Raw genomic sequence first — 19,991 nt, forward strand, 5'->3', positions numbered from 1 at the left:
TCAAAGCGATCCTCCTGCCTCAGGCTCCCAAAAAGCTGTGACATCCTAGCATCTCCCACTACTTTTTAAAAATTTTGTAGAGATGGGCTTTTGCTATGTTGACCAGGCTGGTCTCAAACTCCTGGCCTCAAATAATCCCACCTCAACCTCCCAAAGTGCTGGTGTTACAGGTGCATGCCACCACACTCAGCCAGAAGAGTTTTAATCATCAAAGGCCTAACAATAAATATTCAGTAAGTACCTATCATGTCCAGGTCACTATTTAGCCCCGAGGGGAATACAAAGTGTACAATGTGAGCCCTGTCCAAAGGAGATTTATTTTCTGTATGAAACAGGATACATGGCCAGGTATGGTGGCTCACGCCTGTAATCCCAGCACTTTGCGAGGCCGAGGTGGGCAGATCACCTGAGGTGAGGAGTTCAAGACCAGCCTGGCCAACATGGTGAAACCCTGTCTCTACTAAAAATACAAAATTTGATGGGTGTGGTAGTGCATGCCTGTAGTCCCAGCTACTCAGGAGGATGAGGCAGGAAAATCGCTTGAAAGGAGGAAGCTGAGGTTGTAGTGAGCCGAGATCGTGCCATCGCACTCTAGCCTGGGAAACAAGAGCAAAACTCCGTCTCGAAAAACAAACAAACAAAAGAAACAGGATACATATGTGAAAAGGTAACAGGAGGCAGTAACAGCAGATGCCAAACATGTGACACTGACAGCAAGTCTGTTTAGGCTGCCTGGGAAGGCTGCACAAATCACGCAGGATTTGGGTTGTGCCTCAAGAAGAATGAAGGTAAGCAGAGCACAGAAAAAGCCAACAACTTCCTGCTGTTTTCACAATAAAGTTTGAACCATTTTACTCTGGGGTATTGGTGATCAAAATACAGTTGTTGAATAAATGACAGAAGGAATGACAAAAAACACTGGAATGAATGGATAAACCCATGTCTACCTGTCTCAACCCTCTGCTCTCCATCAATCGATCTATACTACATTCTTCAAACACAATGTGCACATTCCTAGATCATGCCTTTTCTCACACCGTTGGCTCTCCCATCACTGAACAAATCCTATCCTTCTTTCGCACCAGTTCAAATTCTATTTCTTATGAAACTTTGTGGTCATCCTGGCCCATGTGGACTTTCCCATTCCGACCTTTTCAGCATTTACTTATTCAATTGGCACTGATCATATGAATGCATACTGTTATTTTTCTATTTATGTATCTATCCTCTGCTTGCCCACTTGGCGGACACTGAGAACACCAATCTAATACTAAGGTTAAAAAAAGGTGCTGAATATGGTCATCCCTGGGATGGCCAATAGCATGAGAAAAGACATTAATTAACATGTGAGGGTAAATGGAAAACTCAAGTAGATGACCAAGCTCTTTCACTCTTGAGGCTACTTTTATCTCTTGAATTATTCATTTCTTACTGGGAGAGAGAACATCTCGCCTCTCTCTCTGAGTTTAGCTTTTAGAGAATGCTTGGTAAACATTTGCTAAACTGCACGTTAGCAAATTTGTCACTGTAGCTCTAAAAGTTCCCATCCTCGTCAACATATAAGAAGGTATTATCAAACTGATGCAATGCCCGAAATAGACAGTGGATGTAAATTCACCCCATCAGAATGATGTTAAGACACGTATAGTCACACGCTCACAGCACAGCAGAACCGGCTATAACATGTTTGTTTATATTATTGGAAAAGACTTTGCCAAGACTGCTTCTTAGCTTCAACATCCTAAAACCGAAGGGCAATGTACTTGAGTATTTCAGAAAGGCCTTTCTTTATACAGCACAATTGCTGAGAATATTTAAAAAAAAAAAAAAAAAAGGCTTTTAATGTTATTCATATGCAAAATTTTAAATTGAAAAAAGAAACCCCAAGATGGCAAAAAGACAGCTTACCTGAATAAGTGCGGGAATAACCATTTTCACTGTCTTGTTAATGACTTGAAAACTGTAAGTATCATCTAGGCGCATGACATTGGCTCCCATAAATGTAAAAATAGACATGATATTGTGTAGAACTTTATCCTGAAAGAAAACGTAACTATCAACATTTTCTATATTTATTAATTTATATAAGAGATAGGGTCATACTCTGTCATTCAAGCTAGGGTGCAGTTATGTGATCACAGTTCACTGTAACCTTAAACTCCTAAGCTCAAGCAATCCTCCTCCCATCCTAAGCCTTCTGAGTTGCTAGGACTACAGGTACACACCACCATGCCCAGCTAATTTTTGTTCTTTTTCTTTTTTTGTAAGGATGGGGTTTTCACTGTTACTCAGGCTGGTCTTGAACTCCTGGCCACAAGTGATGTGTCTGCCTCAGGCTAACATTCTCTATTTCAAACACATCAAATATCAATGATTGATTACAACTCACCAATAAAAAGAGAAATAACCTGATTAAAAAATAGGCAAAGGATTTGAAACGGCATTTCTCCAAAAAAAAAAAAATTCATTCGAACAGCATATAAGCATAAATTCATATGAAAAGCATATAAGCATAAATACTACTTCATACCCACTAGGATGGTGGTAAAAAAGACAGTAACAAGTCCTGGCAAGAATGTGAAGAAACTGGGACCTTTACAGCCTGCTGGTGGGAGAAAAATGGTGTGGAACTATGGAAAACAGTCTCACAAGTTACGCCGAAGTTAAACATAAAGTTCCGCATGACCCAGCAATTCCACTCCTAGGTATACATACCCAGGAGAAACGAAAACATGGCCACACAAACCTTGTCTAGAATATTCACAGCAACATAATTTATAATAGCCCCAAAGTAGAAACAACCCAAATGTCCATCAACTGATGAACGGATAAACAAAATGTGGCATACACATACAACAATATTACTCAGTCATAAAAGGAATACTGATTCAAGCTTCAACATGAATGAACCTCAAAAACAGTATGCTAAGCAAAAGAAGTCAGACACAGAGGGCCACATATTGTATGACTTAATTTATATGACATGCCCAGCATAGGCAGACTGATAGAGACAGAAAATACCTTAGTGGTGGCCAGGAGAAGGGTGGTGGTGGTAGGGAGCAGCGGGAGATAGAGTGACTGTTAACGGGTGTGGAGTTTCTTTTCTGACGTGATGAAAATGCTCTTTAAGTAGACTGTGGTGGTGATTACACAAACCTTGTGAATATACTAAAACCACTTAATTGTATACTTTAAATGGGTGAATCTTATGGCATCTGAACTACATTTCAATAAAAAAAAATATTAATGATTCTTACCTGTTTCTAGTTTATCAACCCCTTTGAGAAGCATAGATTCTCTTACAAGAAAAAAAAAAAATCCCATATACATAAAACCTTGCATATAATTTCAGTAGATTAAGACCCCCTAAAGCTCATGGAGAACCCCAGGTTAAGAACCTCTGACCTAAAGCCCCAATATGAAAATAGTTTCAACCTCTTTACAAATTTTTTAAATGATGTTTTTCATAAAAGGGACATGACTTCTTTAAATGACACCGTTTATGATCAAATTAATTTTCTCAAGTCGCTAGTTAAAGGTTATTTTGAGGATTACTTGAGGATAAATGAGTTATTAACTTTACCCAAATAACACTAATACCCACTGTTTTATTAGACATTTAGTGTGCCAGGTACTGTGCTATGTACTAATCACAAATTATCCAACTGAATTCCCCCAACAATCCAGTGAAGAAGGTTATTATTCCCACTTGATAAAAAGGGAAGCCAAAGCTTAGCAAGACCAACTGGCTCATACTGTCCCAGCTATGAAGAGTCAGGGCTGAGAGTCCCACCAGTGCTGGAAGACTCCAAAGCCTAATTAATTTAAATCAGTAGGTGCCGATGCATTTCTGTGGAAGGAAAATATCTGAAATATCTGCTGAAATCTTAAATCACTAACACTTACCGGAAATATTCCAGCAACAGTACCCAAAAGTAAAAGGGCATGGTGATGGGTCTGAGGCATCTCCGAAAGGCGGATGCAATGAACAATCAACTCCACATTGAACTTCTCCTCATCTAAAATATCTACAGTGTTGAGAAAGACAAAAACCCTAAGTGGCAGGTACATTCACACTCAAAGTAGACAATTTTCTAACCTTTCCTTCCAAAAAGTACATACCTTTGGGTATTTTGCCACCATCTGGAGAGAGTTTTTGGCAGATGCTGAGCAGACAACTAAGAATTAATTGTTTGGTGTACTCCATATTTCCCTGCTCTTGCGGCAAGGGTTCTAAACACCTTCAGGACACCCAAAGGAGAAACGATGGGAAATGTGAAAGTTGTAAATTCACTGTTGCATTAATGACCACCGTCCAGAACTCATATTCAATAACTAAAGTACTATCATTAAACATGAAATCTATAAATAAGATGTAAGATTTCCAACTCTAATTTCCTCTCATATAGACAGGTGCTATGTCAAATTCCCTTTCTTCTCTACTGCACTTTTCATTAATCTGTTTGGAATATTACAGGACACCTCCTGAATTACTTTGCCTTTCACATGAAAGCACATTCCACAATTCATACTCTATAGCTGTCTAACAATTTACACCAAAGAAATGTATCTATCCATATCTATATACATCTATATGTAAAAATATATATAGACAGCAAACACTATACACACACACGCACACACACACACACACACACAAATTCAACACTATATCTTGAAATACAATTAAGGATGCCCCAGGCATGTTACTGAAAAGTTCAGAAGGAAAATAGGCTGTAAAGCGAGTGGTCATTTACTATATGACACAGGGCACTAAGGTGAGTTTGGGGCACTGGCAATGGATACCTAAAACCCATCTTTCAATTTCACCTATAGTTCTTGCTTTATTTTACAGACTACTTAAACAAAAGAGTATGTTGAAAAGAGAAGGTTAGGTAAGATGGGCAAGAATTAAGAGTCCTGCTCTCTCACAGATCAATTACCTTGAGAGCAAGTTAAAAAGAGTTGGCACCAATATCTGAGGACTTTTGAGCTTCTTTTTGTGCTGCAGTAATTCCAGGATGAGAGTTACTCTTTGCCAGTAGGAACCTCCAACTTCCTGAACAGATTCTAGATCTTGTGATTTTCTGGAAAACAGAGAAGACAAAAAGTTGGAAAAGCGAACACTATCATGTGCTAAGTAAAAACCATTGTGCCTGATTATGGCAAATTGATGCGTGTCAAAAAGTCCCAATGGCTTCCTAACATTCAAAGACAGGGGAACAACAGCATGTACTCAACACATCTGTAGCTCTTACTTCTGCTGCATTTTTTGCCTTCTTTTTTGCTGAACTGTGCCCAAGGATTTAGCTTTATCTGGTGGCTCCAGTTCTATTCTGACTTGTTCAGCGTTAATGGAAATCTGAAATATTGAAGGAAGAACAGTTGATGATATAATCCATTGGGATAAAATTAGAGCAATAAATGTTAGATTAGGACATACAATGAAAGCATTTACATCCATTTTTATGTCTTTATACCACTTTATAGCCCAGGCCAATCACCAAATGCAAACATCACTGACAATTTCCTATGCTTCCTTTAAGAAACTTTCCACATACCAATGGCTGTATATGCTATTAAAAAACATAAATAGAAACATACCATGCACATTGCTCTGTACCCTGGTATGTTTCACTTAGTGTACCTTGGATACCCGCTCTCATCAGTATACACTTAATTTATCATATGGTATATATTGTCACAAAGCATAAGAGAGTGCTTCACATAATCGAGTGTATTTCAGTCATCAAAATAATTTTTGTTGTCAAAGTAGACCTGGCCTGACATTTAAGGCCAATCTTGTCTCTGGCTGATATGGCATGACTAGCAAGTATCTCATATACTCTCTAGCCCACTGTCAAATAGAAGAGGGAGGAATCTGGATTAGCACTTTCCTTCTAATAACCCTTTAAATGCTTTAAGATGTTCTCATTTGGACTAGATCTTAGCTCATCAATCAGCACTTCATTAGTACTATACTTAAGGCCTGCTAAAAATGTGCTTCTTGTGATTCTAATTTTTTTCCCACATTTCTTTAAAAATATTAAGACCAAAATCAGACATTAACCCCTGGGAAGGATTTATTCAATTAAGAGGGAAGAATGACTTACTGGATATGCCTACATCCCCCCAGCATTTGCTGCTACTGCCTTGTTACAGAACTCTTGAAAAACCAGAATGAGAAGAAGGCAAAGTAGAGGAGGGTATAAACAAAAAGCACTAGCTAACATAAATTCAACTTCAGATTTTCATTTTAACTGAGATCTCCTACTACCATGCACTTGCTTTCTATATGGTTTGTCTTAGAAGTCTCAAGTTATAGCCCTGCACTTGGCTTGATTATGATATGGTACCACTTCTCCAGTCCAGTCATTTCATGTTCACCCCTTAGAGTGGAAAACTAGTAACACAATATAGAATCATCCATACCAATTGGTTCCAAGTGTAGAATCAGGTATGTATATTCTTATCAGCCAGGAAGGAATAAGACATATACACACACCCACAAAAACAGATTCATACCTCCAGAGATTCTTTAGATATGGGATGGGATCCAGATAACTCTTTTTATAAGGTTCTAACAAATCTTTGGATTCTGACTCAAAGAAAACAACTATAAAAAATACCTTTGAGATAACCATGGGAATATGATTATGAACTAGGTATTAGATAATATCGAGGAATAATTTGATTATTAATTTTTTTTACTTCTAATGGCATTGTAGTTGTATCCACTTTGCAAAAGATGCACACTGAAGTACAGAGGGATGAAAATGCACGACATTTTGAGACTTACTTTAAAATACTTCAGCAAAGACAAGGAAAAAGATTAACTAAATATGTTAAAATTCTGAGAACTGCTGAATCTAGATACTAGAACTTCATATTATTCTATATTCAATAAAACAGAATAACCAGGTAGCTAGTCAGACAATAGCTAGGTTTCAATATACATATGAAACTAACAAGCAGAATTTCAATTCCATTATATGTCATTAAACAACTGTTTAAATGAAGTAGAATGAAGCTACCTAGTTCAACACTGAGCCACTCACTCATTCCCATTCCCTGCATAAAGGAATAGGTAGATTCCACCTAGTACCAGTAAGAGCACACACATACAAATTCCTACACACCCTATCTGGTTCAAACTATCAATAAATATTTCATAAAATAAAATAACGGTAAAGACTTATAATTTTTATTTTATGCCTCTCTATGATTTACTTTTCCATGATTCTTGTTAATGGTAACATCTGACCTCTTAGAAGCACTATAAAATGCTGGACTCTTAAACATGGTGTCCCTTGGAAGAGACTAAACATTAATAAAAAAACCTGCACGAAGTTTGCAGCTTACCCCTTTAAAAACACTGCTGACAGTCTGAGCACAACGTGAGTTTTTACAGTTCACCAATAAATCAAACAACATTCTTAAAAGCTTCTGCTGAACTTTTTCATCTGATATGGCTGCGAAAAATGGTTTTGTAATCTAGAGGGGGTAGAAAAAAGGCAAATGAGTTCAGTGAATAAGTTTAAACTCCAGAAATAAAGTTTTTATCACCGTCTCTGGAAATATAAAATTGTTTCCCATTTAAATATGTCAGTGAAAACGCCAATTCTGTTTAATGACCCATGTACAACATTCACTTTTGCAAAATGGGTCAAATATATTACATTCCTTTAAAACATGTCAAGTTCACCTATAACTATCTTCTCCAAATAAAATACTACGTTTTTCTTTTACTCTGTTCCTGTTGCCTTCACCCTTAAATGCTTGAACTTGCCATGCCTTAGTTTCTGAAAGAAATCACTGACCTTTTCAAGGGCTGTAATCTGAATGGTTGGCATTCCTGCGTAAAGTTCATTTGTTGTGTGCACAGCTTTTATAAATATATCTAGACTCTTCGGATCCTTATTTAAAAGGGAAGATGAAAATTCATTATACTTTCCCAGAGTGAGATGCAAAACAATGGCCTCATCTTTCAAGACAGCTGTGGGCTCCTTCTGAATCTTTTCTAGCAGTTGTTCAGCCATAGGCAATAGCTGAGAAAGCACCATCTAAAGATTGAAAGACTTATTAGTAAATAGTTACCTACACTGGTATGTTTTTGCTCACTCTACAGAGACACCCAAAGATATCCTGTTGGATGATGGGAGTGTAGCCCGGAGGAAAAAAACCCAGTAACGATAACTTCTTAGATACGGAGACAGCTATTAATTCACACCAAGGCACTCAGGTCCTTTCTGATAGTTCATGTGTAATGCTCAAAAGCGCTAAACCCTTAAAAGATGAGTAGAAAGATAATCCGTGAGCATCCTTCAAGACTTAAGAACAGAAGTCACAAACTAAAACTTTAGTGTATAAAACTAAAGCTTAACATTCCCTAAAACACTGTATGCATCCCTCAATGTTTCCAACTTGGTATAATAAATATTAATTCAAATTATGTATGTGAATCTTTAACTACTAAACCAGGGGCCAGCAAATTGTGGCTTGAAGGCCAAATTCAATAGACCACCTGTTTTTGTAAATTGTATGTACTGAAACACAGCCATGCATATTTGTTTATACGCTGTCTGTGGCTGCTTTCCTGATAAAACAGCAGAGCTGAGCAGCTGTAACAGAGACTGTGTGGTCTGGAATGCATAAGATCTTTTCTATCCGGTCTTTTACACAATTTGTCAGTTCCTAATTTAAACTATACCAGGGACAACTAAGAGTTGAACGCAACCTGTTTGTTCCTACCAAAAAAAATGTAATCAAATGGTCTTCAGTCCGTTTTACTCATTTTAGTTTTCTAAGTCTATAGTCAGTCTAAGGCTGATGAAGTGCACAGGTGTTTTTGGAACACTGGGGTAAAGAAACCTTTTCTCTGCTGGTCAGCACATGCCATCACATAAACAAGTGTTTCACAACTGCTTTCTTTTCTAACACAAGCTTCCTTGAGAACATAATGAAAGCTCTAAATATATCTAATAAACAAGCAAATGATTTTGGAATTTTCACAGACGCATGTCCAAATATATTGCTTTGTATAAAATTTTCACTTGAAAAACAGATACACCGAAGTGCAGCCCCACGAGACAGACACCGGACAGTTAAGTTCATTTAAAATAAACTTAATGATTAGACACGGACAACACATTTAATTTTAAAATAAAAAGAAACTCACCAGTGCTTGTTTTGTACCTTGTATCTTTTTTTCTCTACCTCGACCCATCCTCCTCCCAAATTAATATTACAGTTATCTCTCCTGAGTGCATACATGCCACTCTTGCAATTGTCTTCCTCATCCACAAGCAGTTACAATTCTTTTTTTTTTTTTTTTTTTTTGAGACGGAGTTTCGCTCTTGTTACCCAGGCTGGAGTGCAATGGCGCGATCTCGGCTCACTGCCACCTCCGCCTCCTGGGTTCAGGCAATTCTCCTGCCTCAGCCTCCTGAGTAGCTGGGATTACAGGCACGCGCCACCATGCCCAGCTAATTTTTTGTAGTTTTATTAGAGACGGGGTTTCACCGTGTTGACCAGGATGGTCTCGATCTCTTGACCTCGTGATCCACCCGTCTCGGCCTCCCACAGTGCTGGGATTACAGGCTTGAGCCACCACGCCCGGCCAGTTACAATTCTTTAGTAACATCACAGGAACCTACAACCCACTTAAATGGCACATACCTCACTGTTGACTCCCTGAAGTACTTTCATCAAATCTTTTGCTATATAAGATGGGCAACTATATACACAACTAAGTAAGTTTTTCAAAGTTTCAGACAACTTCTGATGAGATTTCAGTTTCTTTTCTCTCTGTAGTTCCTCAAACAAAGTAGCCAAATCCTAAGACACCAAAAAGAAAACTGGATTAAAAAAGGGTTAAGAAACTATAAAGGCTAAATATATTAATTATGGAAGATTCTTACCCAAATGATGTGACATTGTTTACAATTTTCTATTTCCCCTTAAAACCTTAATAAGAAAAGTTATTTATAATACATAGTTGGCTTACTATGAAAAGCTATACACTAGTCCTTTATCCAATGAAAAGAAATAAACTGAAATATGACATTGCTATCTTTTAAAAAGTAGGGGGAGACAGATGTACAGATACTGACATATCAGTTCCTAAATTCAAGGACTTAGTTCATCAAAATCCCTACACAGTAAAACATCAAGAATGGAGAAAACTGCTCACGTGTATGCACAGGCATGAACACACTGAATCTTTGCTAACGAGCTTACCTGAATAACATACGTAGCATCTGAAGTGATCTCCTCTGCTTTAGAAATCAGATCATCTATTATCAGATGAAGCGGGGACACCACTCCACTGAGGGCCTGGAGACACTGAACGGCAGCCCTACGAACTTCTTTTATGGGGCTTCCCAGGTTAATGAGTAAAGATGTCACCACTAAAACCAAAAGGGAAAAAGATTTAAAAAACAATTTTAAAAACTGAAACATTACAAAATTTACATTGTTCCAAAGGTACTTGATAAAAAGTTTCCCTTCAAATTCAGACTCCCTCTCCAGAGACTGTTCACTGTTTAAGTATTTAATATTCCAGAGAAATGATAGGTATATGTTATCTGGCGCATTCTTTTGAAAATACAGAAATAAGAGCATAGTATAAACCCTTTTCTACACCAACTACTACCACATCTGAATGGGATGTTGTGTAGTGGCGTCGTCTCAGCTCACTGTAACCTCCGCCTCCTGGATTCAAGCAATTCTCCTGCCTCAGCCTCTCGGGTAGCTGGGATTATAGGTGCGCATCACCACACCTGCCTAATTTTTGTATTGTTAGTAGAGATGGCGTTTTACCATGTTGGCCAGGCTGGTCTCGAACTCCTGATCTCAAATGATTCACCTACCCTGGCCTCCCAAAGTGCTGGGATTACAGACCCATCTCAACTCTGTGGAGTGTTTTCCATAAGTACACCTATATCCTAATTAAATCATTCTTTTTAATTGTAAAGTATACTTTAATGTATTTTCCATATTCTTAAAACCAGTACCTTACTGGTGACGTTCAAGTTGTTTCTATTCCTTCGTCATCATTACAATGCTGCAACAAACACCCCTGTACATACAGCCTTGTACAAGTGTGCACAGGGAATTATCCATTTGTGCATCATACTTTGGCAATATTTGGTCTCAGACTGGTGTGTGTGATTTCACTTTTTGACAGAGAATCGCTATGGTTAAATTTTTCTTCTAGTTTTTTTCTGTTGCTTAGAAAGGCCCTCCCCACTCTAAGTGAATTTAGAAAGTATCTCTCTCTATATTTAGAGAGAGATCATATGTACTTCAGGCTTTCTTCTAATGCCAGAGCTAAGTTGATGTTAAATCTTTAGTTCACATGAAATTTTTATATAAAGAATGAGGTTGGAGTCAAACTTTCTAATGTTTCCAAATGGATAGCCAGATGTCCCATTTAACAATCCACATAACCGTATTACAGATCTTTGATTTCAGCTTTATTATACTGATACATTCCATAAAGACTTGAAACTTGCCTATTTCTGCCAGCTAGTACTTCTAGAATCATGTTCAATGATAGTGGTGATTTTAATAGGAATGCCTTTGTTTTCCCAATTATGAAGCGAAAATGCTAGTTTTGATTTGAGGAATTTTTGGATCATGTTACTCCTATTTTGCTTTCAATTAGGAATAACCACTGATTTTTGGCTAATTATCTTTTCAGATCTTCGGACATTTTATGGGTTTTGCCCTTCAACACTGATATAGTCAATTATATTAACGTACTTACTTTTACTGAACCAATTTTATATTCTGGGTGTGAACTCTAGCTGGGTAAATGATTATTTGTTTAAATATGCTGTTAGATCCTATTTGCAAATATTTGGGATTTTTACATAATATTCTTCAAAGCAACATGGATTATAGTTTTTTGTCTGGAGAGTTTCTCAATTTTCAGTGTTATGCCAGTTTTAGACAAAGAATCTGGAAGCTTCCCTTCTCTATGCCCTGCCCAGTTCAACAACATTGAAAAAAGCTGCCTCAGAGATCTAGTAAGAATGCATCTGTGAGACCAACTGCACTAGGGTTTTTAAAAAGATGTATTTGGAACAAAGAGATACCTAAATTCCTTTTACAGTAATTAGTTATTTAAGCTTCGTTTCCTGCTATCTACTGCAGCAAACTCGGTCATTTATATTTTGCTAGAAATTATCCAGTATACTTTCCACTTCTGAAACACTAAGATAAAGCTTGACAAGCTTTCAAACCTGTCTAAGAAGTGCATACAGGCTGAGTAACCTTTATCCAAAAATCCAAAACCTCAAATTTTTGGAGTGCCAATATGATGCAAATGGAAAATTCCACACCTAACCTCATGTGATGAGCTGCAGTGAAAATGCAGGCATACAACTGTTTATTCAGTATCCCTACGGGAAAAAAGAGCCTCCCAGCTCCCTGCAACTGCAATATATCTTTTTCAAAAGCCAAAATTCCTCCACACAAGATGCCCACAAAGGATAAATGGTTCAATGTCCCCAACCATTGTTCCAAGCACAAAATTATTGAAAATAGTGTATAAAACTGGATGGACACAGAGGCTCATGCCTGTCACCCCAGCACTTTGGGAGGCTGAGGGAGGAGAATCACTTAAGGCCAGGAGTTCAAGACTAGTCTGGACAACATCACCAAGACCCTGTCTCTACACATTTAACAAAAAAATTAGTAAGGCATAGTGGCACAGGGCTTTGCTCCTAGCTATGAGGGAGGCTGAGATGGGAGGATAGCTTGAGGCCAGGAGTTCGAGGCTGCAATTAAAAACTAAAACAGGGCTGGGTATGGTGGCTCACACCTATAATCCCGGCACTTTGGGAAGCCGAGGCAGGTGGATCACTTGAGGTCAGGAGACCAGCTTGGGCAATATGGCAAAACCCTGTCTCTACTAAAAATACAAAAACTAGTTGGGCATGGTGACGTGCGCCTGTAGTCCCAGCTACTCAGGAGGCTGAGGCAGAAGAATCACTTGAACCCAGGAGGCAGAGGTTGCAGTGAGCCGAGATCGCGCCACTGCACTCCAGCTTGGCGACAGCGACCGATCGAGATTCTGTCTTTAAAAAAATATATATACAGCTGGGCATGGTGGCAGAGAAGGAGAAGGGTGGGGAGAGGTTGCAGTGAGCCAACATTGTGTCACTGCGCTATACCCTGGGCAGCAAAGTGAGAAACTGTCTCCTAAAATAAAATGTAAAAAATTAGATAAAATTACCTTCAGGCGACGTTCAAAAGGCGTATATAAAACATATATGGTGTTCAGACCTAGGTTCCAATCCAAGATATTACATTACACAGATGCAAACTTTCCAAAATCTGAAAAAATCTGAAGCCCCAAGCACTTTTGGTCCCAAGCATGATGTTGGATAAGGGACACTCAACCTGTATAATCTGTGAAAACTGGAAATCCTTTCTGGTTTTCATATGGATAATTTATAAAACAAAGTCAGGAACAAACAGATGGAAAGTTGAATTCACACAAGGGGCAGCCTTGGGCCAAAACATCTGTTTGGTAATATTCCCTGAAGAGTGGGGAGGAAAGCTTCTAAAATACCAAAATTCAAAGACAAATTCAAAGTACCAACAACCAAAGTTATCATGTTCAATTAAGATACTGGAATCCAACATTAAATCACAGCCACTTACTTAAATGATCAGCTTTTGGAATTTTTTTACTTTTTTGGAGGTGGAGTCTCATTCTGTCATCCAGGCTGGAGTGCAGCGGCATGATCTCGGCTCACTACAACCTACGCCTCTTGAGTTCAAGCAATTTGCCCGCCTCAGCCTTCCCAGTAGCTGGGATTACAGGCGTGCGCCACCACGCCTGGCTAATTTTTGGATTTTTAGTAGAGATGGGGTTTCACCATATTGGCCAGGCTGGTCTTGAACTCCTGACCTCAGGTGATCCGCCCACCTCAGCCTCCCAAAGTGCTGGGATTACAGGAGTGAGCCACCATGCCCAGCCTAGAATTTTCATCCTTTCATTTAAAAATCTATGTGATTTCATTCTTTCAACTGATTTTATTTAGATTTACAATAGCATGTTTTTACATAAAAATTGAAAAATACTTGAGGTTTGCTTTTAAACATAAAAACAGACTTAATACATTGATTGAGCATACAAAATAAACGAAAGGTAGCCCCTATCTCACAAATGATAGGTAGAATAGATGTGTACTGGCCGAATGCAGTAGCTTATGCCTTTAATCCCAGCACTTTGGGAGGCTGGGTGAGGTGAGTGGGTCACCTGAGCTCAGGAGTTCAAAACCAGCCCAGCCAACACGGTGAAACCCCATCTCTACTAAAAATACAAAAATTAGCCGGTGTGGTGGTGCATGCCTGTAATCCCAGCTACTTGGGAGGGTGAGGCAGGAGAATTGCTTGAACCCAGGAGGTGGAGGTTGCAGTGACCCAAGATGGCACCACTGCACTCCAGCCTAGATGACTAAGTGAGACTACATCATGCAAAAAAAGGAAAAAACAAAAAACAAAAGTTCTAGAATAGATTGTATTTATTCATTTAACTCAGACTTTTTATAATATATACCTGCATAGAAAGTAATAAATGGTGGTTAGATTCCCAAGCCACTGACAGAAACTCATATAATATTATATTATATTACCATGTCATGTTATATAATTGTAATATAACATTGTATTACCTTCTACTTTTGAACACAAAAATTTAATAAATATAATTAATTATAACATATTTATATATGATTAATACTATATTACATGACATCCTATTTTAATTTTGAACATGACATTTTTGTAAATATATTCAAACAGATGCCAAGCAATAATTCCTAGACTGCTCACAGACAAGGTAGGGCTAGCAGCTCACTGCAGACCTCAGGTAGGAGCCCTTAGAGCAAGTGCAGTAAGCAGCCTTCCACTTGAGGCCCTCTGCAACTCTAGGGTCTGCTCTTTGAACCACCATGTAGAACAAGGTGCATCTCTCCTGTGTTCAGGGGTACTGCAACAGGTCTACACAGCGTAAATGCAAAGCACATTAGGAAGGCAGGAGGAGATGGATGACGAGGCAGCAGGGGCAGGCAGGGAGCCTGTCCAGCAGCAATACCGGTGGAAAAGTGAAGTTCTTCCATCTTGCTATTTATAGTCAAAATGACATAATTACTCAGAGGTCACTGTCAAAGGACAGTAAACATTTAATACCAAATTGGAAAACTGAAAGTTATCTCTAAGTAATACATATGTACCTTTTGGAAAACTCACAAGTTTAGCAGAAAATAACTATTTTAATAAATTGCTATCTCCATACAATGGAACACTCTGCAGGCAGTTGTAAAAAGATAAATTTTTACATTTATTAATATGGAAAGATATCCATAACACATTAATTAAAAAATAAAAGTTAAAAAATGTATAGGGAGTTGTTCTTATCCAAATATAACTAGCAAAACCTTAACAATAAACTCACCTAAAATAAAGACCGAAATTTTGTAAGTGGATAAAAAATTACTTTTATGGAATTTTATTTGAGAAATAAAACTTGAAATTACATATCTACTTTACTTTATATGCAACAAAATTTGGTTACACATGTAATTATGTGCTCTTTCAAAAAACTAATAAAGAATTAATACTGCAAAATTGTTCAGGGAAAAGTATACAATCATTTACCTTGCTTTCACAGAACATTTACAAAGAACAATTTTGGAATTTAAAAAAAGAAAAAAAACAAGGACATCTTCAAATTTCCCAAGGGCCACTCTTATCCCTCTGCTGTTAATACCACTCCAGTTTGAAGCATCAGTCATGTCCCTTATTCAAATCAATTTTTTTATCTTCAACCATTCTTCTCTGATCTAATTCTGCCACATCCCCCCATGTCAATAGCTCTGTAAGTCAACCCACTTTTCAACATCGCATTGTTTCTTGAAATTCTGCATCTTTTGCAAAATTTGCAATTCCACATTATAAAAAATTCAACTTTCAGATATTTCATTAGAGAACGCTGAACCTGAATATGACTTATGCCTGATAAAAGAGATAAATGCAGGAGGGTTTTTTTGTTATTTCATTATTAAATTGTATTATGAAGATCTGGCTTCCATATCTAACCCTATTGCTGCTATAGCTCAGAAAATGAATAGCTGATTATTAAGAACTCATATAATTAAAGATATTTCTATTATTAAACTTTTGAGTTTGGTGAGCTTTTGTGAGTGCCATGCAATACTTAGAAGTAAACAGAAATATGTATAGACGTACAGCTTTTTTTGTTTTGTTTTGTTTTTTTAATTGAGACAGGGTCTCTCGCTCTGTTGCCCAGTTTGGAGTGCAGTGGTATGATCACAGCTCACTGCAGCTTTGACCTCCCGGGCTCAAGCCATTTTTCTACCTCAGGCACCTGAGTAGCTACCACGCCCAGCTAAATTTTGTATTTATTGTAGAGGCAGGATCTCATCACATTGTCCAAGCTAGTCTCAAACTCTTGGCCTGAAGTGATCTTCCTGCCTTAGCCTCCCAAAGTGCTGAGACTATTGGTATGAGCCATCTAGTCTGGCCTATATAGTTACATATACATATATTTTTTGAGACAGAATCTTACTCTGTTGGCAGGCTGGAGTGCAGTGGCGCAATCCCAGCTCACGGCAACCTTCAACTCTCTGGTTCAAGTGATTCTCCTGCCTGAGCCTCCTGGAGTAGCTGGGATTACAGGCACACGCCACCAGGCCCAGCTAATTTTTACATTTTTAACAGAGACCGGGTTGTACTATGTTTACCAGAATGGTCTCAATATCCTGGCCTTGTGATCCACCTCGCCTGGCCTCTGCTATTTTCTTTTTAAGTTATAATTTTCTAAACTACATAAATCATACAGAGAAAGCATGAACAGTTGGTCATGACAAAACATAACAATGCTACTTTTAGTACCTGGAGAAGATATGGATGCCAGTTGGTGTTTACACTGTGTCTTCTGAGAAGAGAGCATTGCACAGCCCACATAAAGAGCTTGAGTCTGCAGCGCTGTTTTCACATTGCAGTTAAGTGGATTTGAAAGGCTAGAACCATAGGTCCATAAAACAGAAAAAAACTTGAATAACTGAAAAATATCTTGTAGATGTACCTAATTACAAAAAAAAGATAGTAAAGTTTTAATTCTTACTCAAATAAGTTGGTTCCAAACCCTCTTTTGACTAGTGTACAATTAGAAAGAAACAAATAATGTAATGCAATGTTTTGCTCTGTCTAATTATTTCAAATTATTCTATATTTCATGTTTTAAACAACTGGCAAAAATGTCAATGAAGACTGATATTCCAAAGCTTGACTCTTAACCTTGCACTTGAAAACACTGAGAACCAAGACAAGAGTGGTATCTGGGATGCCTAATTAAGAAAATACTTCAACAATGTGGTGAACAATGCTAACTCAATGTCAAATGCTGTCGAGAGAACAAGTCAGACAAGAACAGCAACTGATCACTGGGCCCAGCAACATGGAGGTCACTGGTACTGGGGCTGAAATTTCCTGAGTAACTTCACATGTGCTAAATAACCTCTCTGAACATCAGTATTCATTTTTAAATGATATTAACCAATCAAAAAGACTGGACTGTTGTGATTTTTAAACATAGTAATGGGCCTAACATGTTAGTAGGAGTGTAGCAATGTTAGTTTCTGTTCAACCTGCCGATGAACACTGTAATGTAGCACTCTTTTACAGGGCCCGTGCTTACTATTATATACGCTTCATTGTTTACAAGTCTACTTTCGTTTTCATTATAAACTGTCCAAACTCAACCCACAGTATCTTCTTTTTTTATTTTGAGACAGAGTCTTACTCTGTCACCCAGGCTGGAGTGCAGTGGTGCAATCTTGGCTCACTGCAGCCTCCACCTCCCGAGTTCAAGTGACTCTGCTGCCTCAGCCTACCGAGTAGCTGCGATTACAGGTGACTGCCACCACGCCCAACTAATTTTTGTATTTTTTAGTAGAGACGGGGTTTTACCATGTTGGCCAGGCTGGTCTCAAAATCCTGACCTCAAGTGATCCACCCGTCTCGGCCTCCCAAATTGCTGGGATTACAGGCATGAGCCACTGCACTCAGCCAGTCATATCTTCTTTAAGAGTACGGTACGCCTGGAAAGGATGAGCCTTATACCTTTATGAAAAGTTTCATCAGAACCCTGAAATGAACAGCGTCGGCACCACTGAGCATCATCTCAAAGAGTCCCATAAGCAGGTGCAGATAGTCCCTGCTGTCTTCTTTCAGTTGCTCAGGATTCCACCATATGTCACCTACATGGACATGGAAAGAGAAAGGACACACAACCCTACATGAACAGGCCAGAAGCTTTTTATTCAAGACAAACAATCGCTGTGGAGTCAATCATTCAGTTTTGTAGAGTATCACATTTAAAAGATTCACAGCTTGTGTCTTACCTTTAGGAAAAGACTTAGGAGCTTTCAGTGTATACATAAAATTTTTCAGGGAAAATACAAGTAAAACAGAGTCCTCCACGGCCACCCTCTGGGTAGTGTTGAGCTCTTCCACATAATGTGCCCACACCTCCACTGGTATCCCTCTGTCTAGCATCAGTTCAATGTGCCATTCTGAGGGGATTTCCTGAAATGTGAAGGGAAACAAAAACAGGTATAAATGAAGGGTTCTGAACATGGGTTATATGGGTAAACTGCAATGGATACATGAATTCCTCTGAGTAATATGCAAAACTTTTGTTTATGTGCTCATTTTGGTGGGGAAAGGAGTAACAGAACTGCTTTCGTCAGATTTTTAAAGAGGTCTAACTATCACTATTCCCAAGGAAAGATAAAGTTAAATTTTCTCTATGTCTTACCTTAAAACACTACTTCTAAAAACAAACTTTATTCATATAAACTGTCTATCAAATAAAGGGTAGGAATAAGTAGACATCTTTCTTTCTTTCTTTTTTTTTTTGAGATGGAGTCTTGTTCTGTCACCCAGGCTGGAGTGCAGTGGCACAATCTCAGGTCATTGCAATTTCTGCCTCCCAGGTTCAATCGATTCTCCTGCCTCAGCCTTACGAGTAGCTAGGAATATAGGCGTGTGCCATCATGCCAGGCTAATTTTTGTATCTTTAGTAGAGACAGGGTTTCACCATGTTGGCCAGGTTGGTCTCGAATCAGGTGATCCACCTGCCTTGGCCTCCCAAAATGCTGGGATTACAAAGGTGTACGCTACTGCGCTTGGCCAAAATAGGCATATTTCAAAACAAGAAGATAAAAGAGTTGGATTCCCAAGACATCGTTAAAGGGACTTCTTTCATTTCATGGTTTTAGCACTAATCTGAATAAGGTACACGGTAAAATTTCCAAACCTGCAGATGATTTTAAACAAGCAGTAAAATGTTAGGTGTTTAGAAATTATACTGCAAATGCCAAAAGAATGCAGAAGAACAGCTATAAGAAAATGACAAATGTGACTCCATACAACCAGTAGAGTAATAACTTAGAAGGAAAACAATCCAAAGCCAGATTTATAATGTAATGTCTCCAGTGAGGGATTTAATTAACTCAATGCGCTACTACAGGCGAAAATATGCTCATGACCTCAAGAAAGGGTATTTATAAAAAGTATAGCAATATAAAATAATCTAAATATTATACATATCTAAATACTTATAATAAAACAGTCAATTTGTCCAAACTTTTAACACAGAGAACCAGTATAGTTCAGGTCATCACATTTCACAAAAGGCACAAAGAAATTAGAAGTTAAGAAGGGTCTATCTGGGCTATTTTTCAAAATATGAAGATAACTCTTTTCAAAGCTTAGAGATTTTAGCTAACAATGGTCATGATCAGAACTTATAAAATCCTGGGGGTACATGTAAATGTGAAAAAGATATAATTCACCGGGCGCGGTGGCTCACACCTGTAATCCCAGCACTTTGGGAGGCCGAGGCGGGTGGATCACGAGGTCAAGAGATCGAGACCATCCTGGTCAAC

General features: G+C 38.3%; 1 protein-coding gene across 3 annotated transcripts in view; it reads right to left on the reverse strand.

The window, feature by feature from the left end:
- The window catches only part of HEATR1 (HEAT repeat containing 1), a 58,483-nt gene that overhangs the window by 17,696 nt on the left and 20,796 nt on the right, over window positions 1-19,991 (reverse strand). For all 3 annotated transcript variants that reach the window (XM_017526603.2, XM_017526601.2, XM_017526602.2), the window contains exons 18-29: window positions 18,444-18,627; window positions 18,163-18,299; window positions 16,933-17,125; window positions 10,240-10,409; window positions 9,679-9,837; window positions 7,821-8,063; window positions 7,363-7,494; window positions 5,259-5,362; window positions 4,944-5,087; window positions 4,123-4,241; window positions 3,907-4,028; window positions 1,909-2,037 (exon numbers count right to left, since the gene is read on the reverse strand). In XM_017526603.2, coding sequence (XP_017382092.1) covers window positions 1,909-2,037; window positions 3,907-4,028; window positions 4,123-4,241; window positions 4,944-5,087; window positions 5,259-5,362; window positions 7,363-7,494; window positions 7,821-8,063; window positions 9,679-9,837; window positions 10,240-10,409; window positions 16,933-17,125; window positions 18,163-18,299; window positions 18,444-18,627 — 1,836 coding nt within the window. The remainder of the gene's footprint in view (window positions 1-1,908; window positions 2,038-3,906; window positions 4,029-4,122; window positions 4,242-4,943; window positions 5,088-5,258; window positions 5,363-7,362; window positions 7,495-7,820; window positions 8,064-9,678; window positions 9,838-10,239; window positions 10,410-16,932; window positions 17,126-18,162; window positions 18,300-18,443; window positions 18,628-19,991) is intronic.

The sequence above is a fragment of the Cebus imitator genome, unplaced genomic scaffold (assembly GCF_001604975.1).
Source record: "Cebus imitator isolate Cc_AM_T3 unplaced genomic scaffold, Cebus_imitator-1.0 Scaffold42, whole genome shotgun sequence".
NCBI lineage: Eukaryota > Metazoa > Chordata > Mammalia > Primates > Cebidae > Cebus > Cebus imitator.